Genomic DNA, 18,698 nt, shown 5'->3' on the forward strand with positions numbered 1-18,698 from the left:
TTTCTGGAGGGCATTCATTCTGGTCAGGCAGCCCTTCAGACTCTGGCCTCAGCACTGATGGCAGCCATTGTCCCTGTCTCTAGCCTCCCCCCTCCAACTTCCTCCACCCAGACCCACACCCCTGTACCTCAGCCTAAACCAAGCACACCATCAGACCAGCATGCACACACCCCAACACATAAAGGAAGCTCAGGCAAACATAAGCACCACACATCCCACAGGCACTCACGCAAACATCACACGCATGCAGACATAGCAACATCCACTGCCTCCACTGTGTCCTCCTCCTCCTCATCTCCCTCCTACCTCCCAGTCTCGTCTCCACTCACACCTGCATGCACTACATCTACAGCCACTACTTCCATCACCAGCAAACACACCACCACACCCCGCTCACGTACAGTCACCACCCCCACTACCATTCACACATCCCCTGTGTCATCTCCCAGTGTGTCTGTGACGCCACCTCCCAAGGTTCACAAATGCAGGCACACACCCACCCAACAGCCATCCACCTCACGACAGCCTCCAGCGCATGCACCTTCACCCAAAGTCACCAAACGTACACCTCCTACAACCACAACCTCTTCCTCCACTCCCGAACCCCCTCCAGCTACCCGTCCCAGTGATCCCAAAAAACATTTCCTGTCCACCCTTGACCTCTTTCCCTCACCTCCCCCACCCCATCAGTCTCCTAGGGCCTGACTCTTCAGGTCCCAACCTAGCACCTCAGCCACGACATCGGCAGAATCAGTGGTGCCAGTAGTCACTGGATTCTGGAGTGCACCAGGCAGCAGGGCAGCCAGTGTGCAAGGAGCCACAGCACGGACAGTCCCCCACCTGTCAAGCATCAAAAGTTGGCCAGTGCCCGGCGGGAGAGGGGGAAGACACCAGCCACCAAAGCCGCTCCCAGGGGTACAGGTGAGTGTGTGGAGTCAGCTGCGACACCTTCCAAGGTGGGGAAGGGGCACAAGAAACCCGGCAAGTCTGGGAAGATCGGCACGGCGGAGAAGACCGCCATCAGCCCCGCTGCCCAGGAGGCGACCGCCATCAGCCCCGCTGCCCAGAAGGCGACAGCCAGCAGCCCCGCTGCCCAGGAGGCGACAGCCACCAGCCTCGCTGGCACAGACAGGACCACCAGCACCAGCCCTGCTTGCCCAGACAGGACCGCCAGCACCAGTCCCGCTGGCCCAGACAGGACCACCAGCACCAGCCCCGCTGGCCCAGACAGGACCACCAGCCCCGCTGGCCAGGAGGCAACCGCCAGCAGCAGGCCCGCAGGCCCAAACAGGACCGCCAGCACCAGACCCGCAGGCCCAGACAGGACCGCCACCACCAGCCCCGCTGGCCAGTAGGCGACCACCAGAAGCAGGCTCGCAGGCCCAGACAGGACCTCCAGCATCAGCCCCGCAGGCCCAGACAGGACCGCCACCACCAGCCCCGCTGGCCCAGACAGGACCGCCAGCACCAGCCCCACTGGCCAGGAGGCGACCGTCAGCACCAGCCCCGCAGGCCCAGACAGGACCGCCAGCAGCTGAGTCGCTGCCAAGGACACCGCCGCCACAAGCACCGCTGCAAAGGACACCGCCGCCACAAGCACCGCTGCAAAGGACACCGCCGCCACAAGCACTGCTGCCAAGGACACCACCGCCACAAGCACCGCTGAACAGGACACCGCCGCCACAAGCACCGCTGGGCCATGAGCGCCAAGAGCACTGACGCTACTGAGTCCACCACGAGCAGGATGAAGCACTCCTGGCACCAAGTCCCCTCCAGAACCAGTGGAGATTTACATCCACTACCTCAGTCCTTGGCAGGATAAAGCACTCTGGGCACAAAGCCCCCTCTAGAACCAATGGAGAAAGGCATCCACTACCTCAGTCCTTGGCAGGATGAAGCACTCTGGGCACAAAGCCCCCTCCAGAACCAGTGTAGAAAGGCATCCACTACCTCAGTCCTTGGCAGGATGAAGCACTCTGGGCACAAAGCCCCCTCCTGAACCAGTGGAGAAAGGCATCCACAACCTCAGTCCTTGGCAGGATGAAGCACTCTGGGCACAAAGCCCCCTCCAGAACCAGTGGAGAAAGGCATCCACTACCTCAGTCCTTGGCAGGATGAAGCACTCTGGGCACAAAGCCCCCTCCTGAACCAGTGGAGAAAGGCATCCACAACCTCAGTCCTTGGCAGGATGAAGCACTCTGGGCACAAAGCCCCCTCCAGAACCAGTGGAGAAAGGCATCCACTACCTCAGTCCTTGGCAGGATGAAGCACTCTGGGCACAAAGCCCCCTCCAGAACCAGTGGAGAAAGGCATCCACAACCTCAGTCCTTGGCAGGATGAATCACTCTTGGCACAAAGCCCCCTCCAGAACCAGTGGAGAAAGGCATCCACTACCTCAGTCCTTGGAAGGATGAAGCACTCTGGGCACAAAGCCCCCTCCAGAACCAGTGGAGACTGTTATCCACTTTAGAGACTGTGGCTTTGCACTCCCCAGGATTGAACAGTGGGCAAACCACCCACTGTAGAGACTTGAGACTGTGGCTTTGCACTCCCCAGGATTGAACAGTGGGCAAACCACCCACTGTAGAGACTTGAGAGACTGTGGCTTTGCACTCCCCAGGATTGAACAGTGAACATGTGGCCCCCTCGTGGATTTGGCGTCGTGCACTCAACCGGCTGAGGTGCCCCAACTTTCCCTTCCCCCTGAGGTGCCTGTTTTATTTGTATCTGATGCCCCTGCAGTGTTCTCTCCGTCATGTTCGGGTACCTTGTGTGGGCCTCAACCATGCAGTGTGGGCCCAGTGTTCCACTGACTTAAATGGAGCAATACCTGGACTTCTATTCTTGGTGTATATATTTGTTAATAGTGTATATATATTTTTGCATTCTGGATTTTAATAGATTACCATGGTTACACTAATTTCCTTTTGTCTTTGCATTCTTCCGGGGGGTTTAGGGGGTGTAACTGTAATGTATCATGCTGTATTAGTGTGTGTGTTGTAGTGGGTGAGGGTGTTGCGTATTGCGTGTGTGTGTCCCTGTTTTCTCCCTCCCCCCTCCCCTGTGTCGTAGGTGCAGTACTCACCGTGGTCTTCGCTGCCGGCGTTCGTGCTCCTGGTAGAGGAGCAAGAAGATAAAGGCTGGGAAAATGTGAAGCTCTGGTTCCATGGCGTCCTGGTTCCTCGTGGGGTGTGTGTTCCATGGCGTCCTGGTTCCTCGTGGGGTGTGTAGAGGTGAGCGTTTTCCCTTCGAAGTCCAGTTTCCGCCGTGTTTTTGTTTGCAGTAAATCTGCCCCGGAAAAGGTGGCGGATTGGTATGTTGTGATACTGTGGGCGGTACATTGTCCTCCGCCTGTCTGTTGGTGGTGACCGCCGCGCTGTTTGTACCGCCGTGGCAGTTGGAGTGTTAAAATGGCTGTCTTTGTTGTCGGTTTCTGCCACGGTCGTAATTCCAATTTTTTTACTGCCGGCCTGTTGACGGTTTTAGCGCCACTTTAACACCGACCGCCAGGGTTGTAATGACCACCTAGGTCTTATGATTAGATCAGGATGGTGGGACTATTTATATCTTTTACTTTAATGATCACAATCATCACTGTGTTATGTTTCATCTGTGTAACAATCGAAGCTCATGCTTTTTACCATCTAATGCAATTGCTTCTCTATTGAACCTTACTATGCATCTCTTTGCCTGCCTCAGCATAGGCGAGACTTTGTGTAACTGAGAGAAAGGGGTATGACCTGTTCCACCACGACTTCCCTGAGGAGTCAGAGTGTCATGCTTCTAGGCTGCTACAAATCACCTATACTTTCTAGGTTTGGGTGAGGTGCTGCTAGCTAGTGGAGTGAGTCAAGCTGGCAGCTTCCAGTCAATGTGGGACTGACTCACTCACCTACACTCAGTAGTGCTGCTGTCTTAAACTTAGCAGTCTTGCTCCCATGGTAAGGGTCATACAACACTGATGGGTGGTGCCATGCGAGTCTACACTGATGCTGGTCCGCCCCAGAAATGACGAGCGGGGTCTATAAAGTTGCCACTCATGCGTGCTGACATCAGTTTCATTCAAGGCTGTCGGCGCCCCAAAAGCAAATTGGCTTTGGTCCATGTTCAGATTTCTAGATTTGGGATCACAATAATAGGTGCAGCCCAGTTCATAGAAAGGGCAGGATGGAAGGGTCAGTGAGGACTCTGCAGTTAGATAGAGTCTCTATTAGAAAGATGGCAAGTAACTTCATTTTCTGATAAAGACTTCTAACTGCAGATTCCTCAGGTTTTGAATAGGTACCAGAAGAGTACCTAGTACGATTTCAGGTGCAGAATGGTGTCAGTGTGGAGCTAGATGGCGCCACCCAGAGGTGTGCACAGGTACTGCTGAAAAAGTTTCCTCATCCAGTCTAATGCCTGGGGAAAATTCAAGTCTCTTATCAAAATGAGGGATGCATATCTAATGTTCAAGTCTTTCTAGAAGCGTTGGGTGGCCAAGCCTAAGACATCTGCTAGTATGTCAGCAATGCTAACACACATTTCAGTAATTTCTAATATTTCAGATAATTCAGTTCCTCAATGACTGACAGTGCATCCTTGAGGTGCGTGTATTGTGTGCATCCTTGAGGTGTGTGTATTGTGTGCATCCTTGAGGTGCGTGTATGGTGTGCATCCTTGAGGTGCGTGTATTGGGTGCATCCTTGAGGTGCGTGTATTGTGTGCATCTGTGAGGTGCGTGTATTGTGTGCATCCGTGAGGTGCATGTATTGTGTGCATCCTTGAGCTGTGTGTATTGTGTGCATCCTTGAGGTGCGTGTATTGTGTGCATCCTTGAGGTGCGTGTATTGTGTACATCCTTGAGGTGCGTGTACTGCGTCCATATACTGCATGTGTGTTTGTTTGATCGCCACTATGGGGACCAGGTTAACATGGTGAATTTAGTCAAAAAAAAGTTCTGTGAAGACCCTCCTCACTGGGCTTTTGCAGATTTCCCCAATTAAAAGTCTGCTTTTTTTTACAATGCTTTAGTGCAAGAATGTTCACTTTGTTTTAATTGTATTTCTTTGTGATCGAAGAAGACTTGGAGTTAGAAGAGCAAATGAACCCTTCATGGGAGTCACGCATCACTGTGTACATAGATTGGTAGAGGGCTGGGGCATCTGTCTGTGTGCATTTATATACATTTTCGTGTGTCTGTGTGTGGAGACAGAGGAACAGGTGAAAAGGGGTCATTATCAGCTGGCTCTTTCACTGTATGTGCTGTTTGATAAACTTTCTGGAAGATTTCTCAGTGTTTCTGTGACTTCAATACAACATGTCAGTTTATCAGGAATAGGATCAAACTACAGAGTGTAAATGATGATTAATTAACACACTACATTCAAAACCCTGAAAAACACAACTTTCAAAATGTAATAACAGTTTAAATAATAACAAAAAACACAACTTCCAAATTTTAATATCAGTTTAAATAACAGCAAACCGGATATGCACAACTAAATTCTTTACCAAAGAGTACAGGGTCTAAAATGTATTTATTAAAAGCTGATGTTATATGTTATTTTTTGTTGAGTTTCTCTTCAAGTTGCTTCATAGCTGTTTCTGTGCCTTGCGTGATTTACTGTAGCGATGCATTAAGACGGGAGGTTACCGCTATGCGTCAGGGTGCAGGCGCTGCAGTACTCACTGAGATGCACAGCAGCACAAGACGCAACATGAATGCGGAGGAGAGAGAACGGAGCAAAGAGTGCTTCTGTTTAAACTATACATGCACACTGAGTATTAGGTAATATTCTAAAGAGGATACACTAGTTGGTGCTGAGAAGGCAGAAAGGGGGTCCTTTGTTCAATAGCAGCCAGATGTTTTAGGTTTCTGTTTCCTGCTTCCATCCATACAGCTTTCTCTGGTGCACCAGGCGTGGCTTCCCCCTTGCTTTCAATCAGGTGCAGTTGTGGTACATAATGTGATACCTACGCTAGTAATGGGCTAGTTAAAGGGTACCACTGCATCCTGTTTGTGGAATTATCACCAATGCTTGTCTTCTCCTCTCCTCAGTTAGCATCCCAGAGATAGTGTTTCTTCTTTCTTCGATGGGAATTAAAATGACTTTTATATGTGAAGGTTTGCTGACACACCAGGCACATGTGGGGTCTCTCTCCGGTATGTGTTCGTATATGATCTTTCAGATGATAGCTCCTGTTGTATGTTTTGTCACAGAAGGAACATGCATATGGTCTTTCACCTGTATGCGTCCTATAATGTTGGACAAGTTGTGGCATTTTAAAGAAACTTTTCTCACAGTCCGAACAGGGAAAAGCTCTCACTGGTGGGAGTTTTGCTAAATTACTTGCACACTTACTCTGGGGACTGTTGTTTTGATTATATTCAGACGGGTTGTGTAATGCTTTTTTTTTTGTCAGGTACAACAGGCCATTGATGATCTTTGAATTCCACCGATCACACTCATTTTCATTTTCTTTAGGTGACATCAGCACTTTCGCAATTTCTTGATCTTCTCCAATGTACTCTGTGTGACTTGTATCCCTTTCAAATTGTGCAACTTGGCCTCCTCTATTTTCAAGGCAATTGTCTGACCACAGTGGACTTCTGGAGCCCTCGTAGGAGCTCTGAAACATATTGGGATGCTCCCTCTTTAAAAAAGCTTTTTCACTTGCTTCTGTTTTGCAGCAGGTCAAGGGCTCGCCAACTTTCTTGAGGCTGTTCACGCGTTCCCCACCTATTGGGTTTGAAAGTTTGTTATTTCTGAACAGCAGCACCACATTATTACATTTCTAGAATGTCGATCTTCTGAGCTTTTCAAATCTGGCATAGCGAAAACATGTTTTTTACAAGTATTTTTTCATTTTTGTTACATTTCTCTTTTGTTGACATTTTGTATATACTTGCATTTAGTGGAATAGTAGAAACATATACAAGAACATAAAGAGACATACATTTCTAAGATATGGTTCTAAAATAGGCGTGGTTACAGGTTTTTGTTTACTAACATGGCTTACACAGAGTCTGCATTTCAAGCAGGTATCTCACTCATTTTGCACTATATAACGACCAGCCTTTATTAGGTTTGGGAAAGAAACTTAATGTGACCTAGGGAAAGAATATATTTTAAATTTAGAATATAAATGTCGACATAGGCCACTTGTATACCCGTTAAAAGAGACATTGGCCCTCATTCGGACCTTGGCGGGCGGCGGCGGCCGCCCGCCAAAGTCCCGCCGTCAGGTTACCGTTCCGCGGTCGAAAGACCGCGGCGGTAATTCTGACTTTCCCGCTGGGCTGGCGGGCGGCCGCCTTCAGGCCGCCCGCCAGCCCAGCGGGAAAGAGGCTTCCACGATGAAGCCGGCTCGATTCCGAGCCGGCGGAGTGGAAGCTGTGCGACGGGTGCAGTTGCACCCGTCGCGTATTTCACTGTCTGTGAAGCAGACTGTGAAATACTTGTAGGGGCCCTCTTACGGGGGCCCCTGCAGTGCCCATGCCAGTGGCATGGGCACTGCAGGGGCCCCCAGGGGCCCCGCGACCCCCCTTACCGCCATCTGGTTCCCGGCGGGCGTACCGCCGGGAACTGGATGGCGGTAGGGGGGGTCGGAATCCCCTCGGCGCCACCTTGGAGGATTCAAAAGGGCGGCGGTACACTGGCGGGAAACCGCCAGTGTTGCCGGTCCGACCGCGGCTTTACCGCCGCGGTCGGAATGCCCTTGGGAGCACCGCCGGCCTGTCGGCGGTGCTCCCGCGGTCCTCCAACCCGGCGGTCATTGACTGCCAGGGTTGGAATGACCGCCATATTGTTTACTGGAGCCCCCACTTTACTGGAAACTCTAGACTCCCTTCTCTACACCCAGAGCAGGTCCATACCAGTTCTAAAAGAACATGCTGTATTTTTGTCCAACATAAAACAGGTTAACGTTTGTGTGAGAAAACAGGGCTGATTGCAAAGGCCCCCTGACATTTTTGCCCCCATTTTCCACTTTTTGCTGGTGTTTTCCTGACTCTGATGGTGCACTGGGTACTGCTAAGCAGTCCAGGGCCTGTGCTCTGTATAAAATCAGTATGCAAATTAGGCTAATTATAATTGGCTAAGTCAACCTACGTGTAAGTCCCTAGAATATAGTAGGGCATGTAGGTTTAGGGACCCCAACACAGGTGGTGCCCCCATAGGTGCACTGCTGAGGTGCCCAGTGTCATTTTAAAGGCAGGCCTGTCCTGCTGGCTGCTTTTAACCTAAAGTTACATGCAAATTTGACTTTGGAATTAAAAGGAGTTCTGCAGTCTTAAACTAACTTATTTTTACATATAAGTCACCCAAAGGGTGTGCCCTATGTTCCCCTAGGGCCGACTGCCATGTAACTACAAGCAGGGACCTTATAAAAATAATTTTATAAGCCCTGGTGTGGTAAAACAGCCAAATATGTTTTTCCCTCATTGTGTGAATAGCCTCCATAGGCTATAATGGGGATACTTTATCTTAATTTCTAAAGTCCCCTTAAGTAGAATATACCTTAAGTTTGGTATCAAATTAATTGTTATAATAAATCCCACAACTTAAAATTGTTGGATTTAATATAACTTGTTCAGGTTATGAGTTTTAAACTTCACCTGAAAAGTTGCCAACTTCAGCCCTGCAGTGTTTTGCTGCTTTGCTCTGATTGGCCAGCGTCTGGCAGCCTGGCCAGGCTGCATTAATGAGGTGTGAAGTGGCCTGGCACCACACAAAGAGATGTGCTTGGGGGAGGAGATCTTCCCTCAGCAGATGGGGAAGCAGTAAGGGGGAGGGCTGCCAAACTGCTCTTCAAAGGCAGGGAAGGACATTTGGAGCAACACTGCACGTCCCTCACAGCCTGCAAACCCAGACAATTAGGTGCCCTCTTGATTAGATTAGGAGAGGGCAGGAGAAGGGTGTGTTTGAGATTTTTAGCCACACCAGTGGGTGAGCTCAGCCAGATGTAACCTCCAAAAATCACTTTCAGCCATGATGGATTTTTGAGGAATGTTGCTCCCTGGGATTGATTTTTGCCACACTTCCCAGAAAGTGGTCATCACGGGGGGAAGGACCCTGCACCTGATTGGGGAACCAGGACCCCCGTTTTTCACCCATGAGCAAGGATAAAACTGGCAGACCTGCACTCACACCTCAGATCCCTACCAGATTCCAACAAGGAAGAACTACAGAACAAAATGGATTGCCCTGCTGGACCCCTGACATGCACCTGGGCACTGCCCTCTGGAGGACTGCACCAGCTGCACACTTGGGCTTCATCACAAGAAGGTCTTTGCCTGGCTTCAACTGGTTCAAGGAGGGGCTCCCTGTTTGCTACAGGTGAAAAATTGTAAACCAGAGATCCCTGCACAAACTCATGAAGAAACTGACCAGCTGACCACTTTCCAGTGGCTGTTTCGGAGTTTGCGCCAGGTGCATTCTGGGAGTTGTAGTCTGCATCCTCAAGGAGCATCTCAGAGATCTGGAAACTTGGGGTGACCTGTGGACACCAAAATAACCTTAAAAGAACATCTGGAAGAAGATCCAGAAGTTTTGAGAAGTTTGGAGAACTTTTGGAAAAAAGCTCCATTAAAGGGACTGACCTGCCGCAGCAACTCTAGCTGGCTTGCCTCAACTGCAACACATCCTTACTTGCAGGTTCTTCCCGGTGAAGAAAATCTCAGAAAAATTGATTAAGTCCGAACGTAGGAAGTAGACAGGGACCTCCCAGGCAGTGTATCCGAAGGATAAAGATTCAGGTTTGCCCTGGTTGAAGGATTTTCATCTTGAAAAAACTACTAAGTCCGAAGGTAAAAATCTCCACAGAGGGCTACCGCAACGCGTATCTGAGGAAGAGTTCCAGGAGGTCTTAATGGACTGCCGACTTGGTCCCGCTGAAGAAAATCTTCAAGAAAACAACTAAGTCCAAAGGTAAACTTTTGACTGAGGCCTCCTGCGAGCTATAGCCAAGCAGGGCTCCATTGCGGTCAGCCTTAAACTTTGACTTTGCACCGGTCGAGGTGCGACCAGATGACCAGATTGACGCTATTCGTTTCTAAGCGCTAAAAAGCATTCATTCTTTAGAAATTCAGATCGCCGATTCCCCTGATACGATTTTAATCGTTGTGGTGTCATTTCAAAGATAAAATTATAATCTATTTTTATAAATTGGTGTCAGATATTTATAGCATTTTGTGTTTTACATATTTACTGTTTTGTGATTTTTAAATGTTTTACACATGTCTTCTAAGTTAAGCCTTGTCGCTCTTTGCCAAGCTACCTAGGGTTGAGCTGGATTTAATTTATTGAGACCTAACTGGACCTAAGTGAAGGTTAGTGGCCTATTGCTAAGTGTAGGTACTTACCTGCCCTTGCCAATAACCCATTTTTCAACAGATTGAGCCCAGATACAAGCCCAGTTAATCACCCCGTAGGCCTTTCTCTCTTGGGTGGTAACCAACTTCCAACACCAGCCGCTTTTCTACGAATACGACAGTACAGGAAATAAATGTAAGGGATGCTGAACTGCTACTCAGCATCTCTTTTCTGCACTTCCTGAATCCTCTATCCGCTGATTTCTGGAGGAAACAAATACACATTCCTTTTGAAGTTGCTGACAACAGCTATTGTAAGCCACAAACCTATGCGTCACATGAAGCTGTAAGCCACACAGGTCTATGCACTACAAACCTAGTCGCTGCAAACCTGTGCAACACAAAGCTTTGGGCACAAACCTATGCACCAAAGGTTTATGGACGGAAGCAAATTTGTGCACCACGGATCTTTCCACTGAAAATCAATGCTCCACAAATCTCCTAAGTAAACAAAACGGCAACACAATATCTGGATCTTAAGAAGCAATAATATGTATTCAGGAATATGAAAGAGATTGAATGTGTACAGTCTGATCTTCTGAGTTCCGATCTCCATATAAGATCAGAAGACGACAGGCGTGGTAAATAAGAAAAACAGGGACATGGGAACTGCCATAAGATCTACATGATCCTCACTTCCCGGTCAGAGGAGGGGATTCAGGGAACGCAGCAGAACTGCAATGTAAGACTAACAAACGGACTTGGAGGTGTCTGGCAACACATCACAGGTGCTATGGCTTGCTCCACTAAGGATTAGTTTGGTTTGCAATCTTGTCTCTCTGCACTTTATTATTTTTTCCCTTATCGGTCTCCTGTTTCTCCTGATGCCCATTCTTTCCAGGTATCCTTGCCTCCCCCTCCTTTGTATATGCCTTATTGACATTACACATCGGCTATACTCGTCTTCTCTCCTTGGAGCTTTCGGTACCGAGTCTGTATCCTATTAGGACCGGGACTAGTCACGACATTTCTCAGCCAAGTGAGAGGTATGAATATAATGCATGGACTCTTTTTTCACTTGTGAAATACTTCTTTACGCACAAGAGTCTAACAGCTATCGTTTGTCTCTGTGCACTGGCAACACCACAGAGTGGTGGTTCTGGGATAACCCAGGGCTGCTGTGGGCACAATCCTGAAGCAGGGCCTCCAATGCATTATCCCTCCCCCCATTTCTCCCCTGGTTCCTAACTGCTGTGTTATTCTACACTTCAGATGAAACAGGACGACGCTTGGCATGGCCAGCTCTATTCTTTGGGAAGCCCATGCAAGCCCGAAGCTGCCACACATACGACTCTTGAAATGGTAACGTTATGGCTGCATTTTGAGTTTGAAGATATAATAGCTTACTATAAATGTTAAATAAATTAAATAATAGCAAATGAAAGGATGTCTGAGCTGAGTTCATAGTAATGAAAACAAATGGAATCTATCATGTAGATGGGTTAAATGTAAGACCTTTCTCTATGGAGCGAGCAGAGAAAAATGCTCGATGATAATAATAACAACAACAATAATATTAATAAGTCTATCTAAGGCACGAGCTCCCCCTACACAAGTGAAATGTGTAAACAAAAGGGGTGACGAGAGGAAGACAGAGAGACCGAGTGAGGCGGACAGACAGAGAGATGGAGACACAAAGAGAGGAGGGAGTGAGAGAAATGAGAGAGAGGAGTGAGGGTGGAGAGATGGAGAAAAAGAAAGAGGGAGAGAGAATGAAGGGGGGACAAATAAAAAGACAGCAAGTGAGAAAGAGAGAGAAAGATGAGGAGAAAAGGGGAGATATAGGAGAGGGCGAGGGAGAGAGAAACATAGAAAGTGAAAATGAGACAGAGAGAGGGATATGGAGATAGACAAAAAAGAAGGTGAAGGGGGAGCGCCATGAAACGGAACTGAATGCTGGGCCTAAATGCTGAGGGGTAGCAAGGACACTTCCCAAATTCAATTGAAAAAGAAAACTGGCAGGCAGTGAGTGCATCACACATTCTTAAAGCATTAGGAAGCTTAAAACAGCCCAGAACGTGACACCTGCATTGACAAAGCCCTTAGCGTGATCTTGACAAATGCAATGACAGGCCTAAAGGAACTGGTCCGCCAGCTTTGAGGGACTCAGACTCGAAACTATGTAAAAAGTTACAAAGTAAATAGAAGCTAGCGTGCAGGGTCTTCACAGGTACAAATCTCAGATGAAATCCACAAAAGCTGACTATCTTAGCCAATCTATTTTCAATTTAAAAAAATACCGCTTGAGGGCTTTTTTCTACTGTGGATAAGCTACATATTCCTGAATCAGCGGAAAGTGCATCTCCTGTCCCACAAACCCTCTGCACTTGCTTCTATCCCCAGAACAAAGAGAATGATCAGAACGCGACACTGGCAATTCCATCACAAACAATAAGGCGGCTGTGAGGGAATTCTCTGCCATAACTAAATCTCAAGTGGAGACGTTTCTTATTGAAACAAAATCAGGTCCCCTCTAGATTCTTATCCACCAGCTATAGGCAGAAAAGGCATGTAGGAAAGTAGCCTCTTTCTAGCATGGTTTCCACCACTTTGTGGCCTGTTTGTCAGTATGTCTGACTAACTAACCAGGACCCCAGTCGTTTTTGCTCTCTCCTCTAAAGTGTACCTTTTTCTTTCCACAATTGGCATACTGGTCCCCCCATGTAAGTCCCTCATATATGGTACATAGGTACCCAGGGCATTGGGTTTCCAGGGGATCCCTATGAGCTGCAGCCATTATTCTGCCACCCATAGGGAGCCCATGCAAAGGGTTCTGCAGGTCTGCCATTGCAGTCTGCGTGAAACAGGTGCATGGAAGGCCCTCTCAGCACAGAGGGCAGGGTGCAGATACCTGTGTGAGGCACCCCTGCACTAGCAAAGGTGCCCCCACAAACTCCAGATCAATTTTCCTGGGCTTTGTGAGTGCAGGGACGCCATTTTATGCGTGCACTGAAAATAGGTCACTACCTACGTCTAACTACATAATGGTAACTCCGAACTTGGGCATGTTTGGTAGCAAACATGTCAGAATCATACCCCAATTCTACTGCAAGTATTGGAAGTATGATTCCATGCACTCTGAGGGCTCCTTAGAGGACCCCCAGCATTGCTACCACCAGTCTTACTGGGTTGTTTAGTCATCCCAAGCTGCTGCCACCCCTCAGACAGGTTTCTGCCCTCCTGCTGCTTGATCTTATTACGCCTGGGAAGGTAGAACAAAGGATTTCCTTTGGAAGAGGGAAGTAAAACCCTCTCCCTTTAGAAACAGGTGTGACTGGCTTTAGAGGAGTAGCCTCCCCAAGCCTCTGAAGGGCACATTTGGTGCCCTCCGTGCATAAATCAGTCCACACTGGTTCAGGGACCTCCTAGTCCCTGCTCTGTCGGGAAAGTGGACAATGGAAAGGGGAGTGACCACTCCCCTGTCCATCACCACCTCAGGGGTGGTGCTCAGAGCCCCTCCATAAGGTCGCTGGGTTCTGCCATCTTGTTTCCAAGGTTTGCAGGGAACTCTGGGAGCATTTGAGTGGCCAGGCAGGTGACGTCAGAGCCCCCTCCTGATAGGTGCTTACCTGTGTAGCTGACCAAACCCCCTTTCAGGGCTATTTGGCGTCTCTCTTGGGTAGGTCCTCAGATTTGGCTTGCAAGATTCCAACAGGATTACTCTGCAACCTCCACTTCGACTTCTGGCGACTGGAACAGACAACGCTGCTACAACGAAGAAGACTCTTCTGCAACTTTGTTTCTACAGCTCCTTCCAGCTTTGCAACATTTCCCCGGCCGTGCATCCTCAAAAGACTGCAACTCTTCAGCCTGCACAAGAAGAAGACAGACGCTCCCTTGGTGAGGAGTCACTCCACTGCAACCGCAGGCACCTACAGCAAGCAGCAACTGGCTGCGTGGATCTCCCCTCATCTTGAGCTGCGTAGATCCTGCATCACGGGTGGTGGTCCGGAGTAGTCCTCTTGGTCCTCTCTGCCAGCCGTCTAACTTTGGTGGAGGTAAGCCTTTGCTTTCCCATGCAGAATAGTACCCCCGTGCACTGCTTGTTGGCACCTCCTCCAAGGGATCTTTAGGCGACGTGCAGCTCCAGCCCCCAGCACTCCTTCCTGCATGGCTCTTCGGCGGCGTGGAATCCTCCTTAGTAGTGCTACATGGGCTTCTTCTGCGACTTCTGTGTGCCCGTCCTGAGGTTGCTGCCTCTGCTCCGGTGGGCTCTCTGTGACACTGAGGGTCCCCTGTGACTCCCCCTCCTGGGCCTTGCTGGTCCCCAGCAGCACCACTTTTCCACCGACCGCGTGTTTGCCTTTGCCAAGGTTTGTTGGTGGAATTCCTGCACTGACACCTGTCTGCAATCTTCACTCTAGCGTGGGACATCAGCTCCATTCATCAGCAACTCTTCTACGGCTCCAGGGCTGCAGTACTGACCTGTTCTTCTTCATCGTCGCCCAACTCCTCAAGTACAGCTCGGTGGGTAGTAGCTCCTACTCCTCCTGGACTCCACTGTGACTTTAGGACTGGGTCCCCACTCTCCACAGGTCTTCCTCTCAAGGAATCCACCGCTGGTTTTCTTGCTGTCTTCTCTGGGTGTTCTGTTGTGTTACTTACCTCTGTGGGTTCCTGGTGCCCCTGGCTCTTGTGTTCTCATTCCATTTTTTAGTAGACGGTTTGGGCTCTCCCTAGGGTCATTATTGGTTATTGCTATTTGCCCTGTTTTCTAACCTTTTCTATGCCTATTTATGATTACTAGTGTATATATTTAGTGCATTACTTACCTCCTATTAGAGGGTTGCCTCTCTAGTAATTTGTGGTATTGTGTTCCAAAAATAAAGTACCTTTATCTTTATATAGAGCACCTGAGTGTTCTCTTTCATGGGTGTAAGTGCTGTGTGACTACAGTGGTATTGCATGAGCTTTGTATGTCTCCTAGTTAGGCCTTGGTGGCTCTGCCTACAGCTACCCCTAGACAGCCTGGCTTCTAGACACTGCCTACACTTCACTAATAAGGGATAACTAGACCTGGTATAAGGTGTAAGTACCTTAGGTACCCATCACACACTAGGCCAGTTTTCTACACTAACGCTGCTTGAAAGTGAATGGGAAAAAGACTAGTTAAGACAAATGTAATCTAAAAACAGTTTTATGGGTAGTACTTGCCTGAATCTATTTTTAATTATAAATAAATAATATCCATTTACTTGTGTACAGAACTATATGAATTGTGAAGTGAAGAAGAGGTGAATCAGTGTTACAAGTCGTGAAAGATGTTTTGGCAACCTTTTATGTTCCTTGATTTAAAACAATATTTAAAAGTTGATTTGAGTACTCAATCAAGTACTGAAAATAAAAGCGCTGAAAATTACAACATGGACCTCAACCTGTCGCTTGTGGGAAAAAAGGCAGGTAAAGAGGGACCAAATCTCAGCCAGAAGATATGGTGACCTAGTAATTGGAAGGTGATCTTCTCGAAGCCTCCTGAAGCGGGTGCTGTGTATGTAAACATGATCACCGAGAACAAAGAGCCTTAAGGCGAGCCGTTATAAGAGTGATCTCCCATGAAGGCCTTGCAGGAGTGTGATGAAATGTGGAGCTTGGAAGGTATCTTGCAAAATCTAAGGGAACAAACTACCAACAGAAAATGGAAAAGGACCTCTAGTAAGCAGAACAGGGACCAGCTGAAATAGCTGTCAAAATAGTGCTCTCTAACCCGTGCGTTAAGCACATCCGGTGGAAGGAAAAAGGTCAACTACGGAACACAAGGTGATTGTTAAATGGCTCATCACCTAGAAAATGTTTCATAGTTTACTGTAAGGGGTCTTGATGGACAGGTCTCTGCTATCTTCTGAAGGTGTCTGACATACTGCGAGCATTCCTCACATCCCATTTTGTGTATTCGATGTGGTGCCCTATGTGGCATGGGTAAGCCCAGAAGTGGGACCCCTGCTCCCTGTGCCACTATACCCAAGCTGCACCCAACTGTAGAGCCCCAATCAGGGTGGAACCGGTCCTGGGTTGCTTGTGTTCTGGTTCAGGGAGGACCTCACTTAGCAGTTCAGGCTGGTCTGTGCCTGTAAAGCAGGGCTAAAACTAATTTGCATATGGGTGAGTTCAAACTGAGGTGGCACAGTGGGCAAAACAACGATGGGTTGAAATGCTACCCGAGTGATTGCCAGTGGTTAGACAAATTACAAGCATTCCTCTCTTCACCTTTTGTGTGTCTGATGTAGCACAGAGTGGAAAGGGTATGCCCGGCGCAGGTTCCTTGCACACTGTGCCACTCAAATAAGCTGCATCTCACTGAAGACCCCCTATCGCAGTGCGATCGGTCTTGTGTTCCTTGTATTCTGGTTCAGAGAGGGCCTGGACTGGCAGTTCGGGATGGACTGTTCCTATAGGACCAGGTTCAAGGCGGATTTGCATATGGCTGGGTCCAAACAGGTGTGACACTGTGGGCAAAAATTACATGGGTTGAAATGCTACCCGGACTGGCTGCCAATGGTTAGACTTATTGCAAGCACCTTCACCTTCTGCGTGCTCTTGTTTGATGGTGAAGAACACGGCCACAAGAGGGCTCTTGAAAGTACTGCCTTACACCTGAAGCAGCCCTTACAGAGCAGCCGTTGGTTTCTTAACTGCTTGGGTCTTTGCTTCCTTCCCCAAATAATTAATTGTGAACGGATTAAATATAGATCAGAAAATTAGCAAATTAACCCTCAACCACACCATTAAAAGATTAAGGGCCAGATGTAGCAAAGGGTTTTACCCATTTTGTGTCTATGGGAAATTGTGTTCGTACATATGGCCCTAAGTCTGGTTAAATCACAGAGGTGTTCTTGTCTTAAAGTCTTGATATAAAGGTTGGGTTGACCCTATTCGATAACTTCCGTCGGAATTCCGTTTGACCCTTGCTAAAATGTTCTTCTGTTCCTGGGAATGGTACTGGCCAATCAGAAAGCTCAGACATCTACCCTGGGGTAAGAGTGTGGGGCTGCACGCGGTTGTATCTCAGGTTCATGTCGCGCCTGCGCGGTGGTGCTGAACCTGGGAGTCTGCATCAAGGCACTTCAGTGAAAGGGAAGCGTGGGGTGCTCTCTCCCTAACGCACAGTGATGCACGAGGAGTTATCAGGCAACTGGAGTTACTGCTGCTCAAGAGATCCCCGACCCAGAGGCTCTCCGGTTTTAAAGAGGTTCACGACATTAACTTACCTTCTGCACCACTGACATCGATAACCCTGCAGTCCTGCTGCTGAGAGAAAGAGACCTCCTTCTCCTCTTCTTTAATGTCTGCTGCAACAACCTCAGGGACAGCCTTGCGTCCTGGTTATGAAAAGAACAAGTCAAGTATCACAGTATGAAATATACTAAAGCAGAATATAGACAACAGGAAGCGGGTTCAGTCACCAAACAAAATTCTCTCAAAAACATTCAGCAGTATCTGGTGTAAGTTCAAATATCTGCATTTGGGTGTCGGTGAGCCCTTAAAGGACCAGGAGTGTGGTGACACTAAACATTGAATACATGTGTCAGGCACAGACCAAGAAAGGTGGACAGAGTCTGACAGAATAATATAAATCTGTGTATAAAAGCGCGTATCGAGGGGGGGTGGGGCATCTGACCCATGTTTACAAGCACACATTAGGGTGGGGTACATGGGTCTGTCAGATTATTAAATATCTTAGCTGTGAGGACAAGCACATATCACGGACCTGCTAATGTGATGTTAGAAGATTAAAACTCTAACCCTGGTATACAAGCAGGTATCAGGAACTTGGGGTCCGGTGTTTACACATCTAACCACTGCGGACAAGTACATTTCAGGGTGGGGTACATGGGTCTGGCAGATTATTAAATATCTTAGCTGCGAGTACAAGCACACATCATGGAGGTGGTAAAGGGTCTGGCATGACATTAAAAATCTAAAGCATTACACACATCAGGGGGGTCACAAGATCTGGCAGAACATTACAGAGCAACTAACTATGCACGGGCACAGATCGGGAAGCTGGGACATGGTCAGATACGTGTTCTCATATCTGCACTCTATGTAGATGCCACCTCAGGAATTGATATGGGGCCTGCACAGCTTTACAAATTTAGTACAAGCACAGATGTGTGCCAGGTACCCGTCAGTAAGTGGGTACGGAGCTGCCAGGGGTACAGAGCCACAGGCCTATGAGGGAGGACTGATGGAGTTTTGTAGGACAGAAATACTGATTATTATGCACAGGCCAATGATTTGTGTTCTCAGATTTAATAACGCTTCAGTGGCTTGGATTTGCAGACACAGATGTCAGGATGGGTTTAGAGCCCCTTTCTGCAGAAGCTGCAAGGCGGCTACAAACACA

At 48.3% G+C, this 18,698-nt stretch overlaps 1 protein-coding gene across 1 annotated transcript in view; it reads right to left on the reverse strand.

Annotated features, from left to right (window-relative positions):
- Positions 1 to 5,426: 5,426 nt before the first annotated feature.
- The window catches only part of LOC138303495 (zinc finger protein 398-like), a 41,400-nt gene continuing 28,128 nt past the window's right edge, over positions 5,427 to 18,698 (reverse strand). Inside the window, exons 7-8 of the mRNA XM_069242674.1 lie at positions 17,560 to 17,670; positions 5,427 to 6,722 (exon numbers count right to left, since the gene is read on the reverse strand). Of these exons, the coding sequence (XP_069098775.1) occupies positions 6,037 to 6,722; positions 17,560 to 17,670 (797 nt within the window). The 3' untranslated portion in view covers positions 5,427 to 6,036. The remainder of the gene's footprint in view (positions 6,723 to 17,559; positions 17,671 to 18,698) is intronic.

Source organism: Pleurodeles waltl, chromosome 7 (assembly GCF_031143425.1).
Source record: "Pleurodeles waltl isolate 20211129_DDA chromosome 7, aPleWal1.hap1.20221129, whole genome shotgun sequence".
Lineage (NCBI taxonomy): Eukaryota > Metazoa > Chordata > Amphibia > Caudata > Salamandridae > Pleurodeles > Pleurodeles waltl.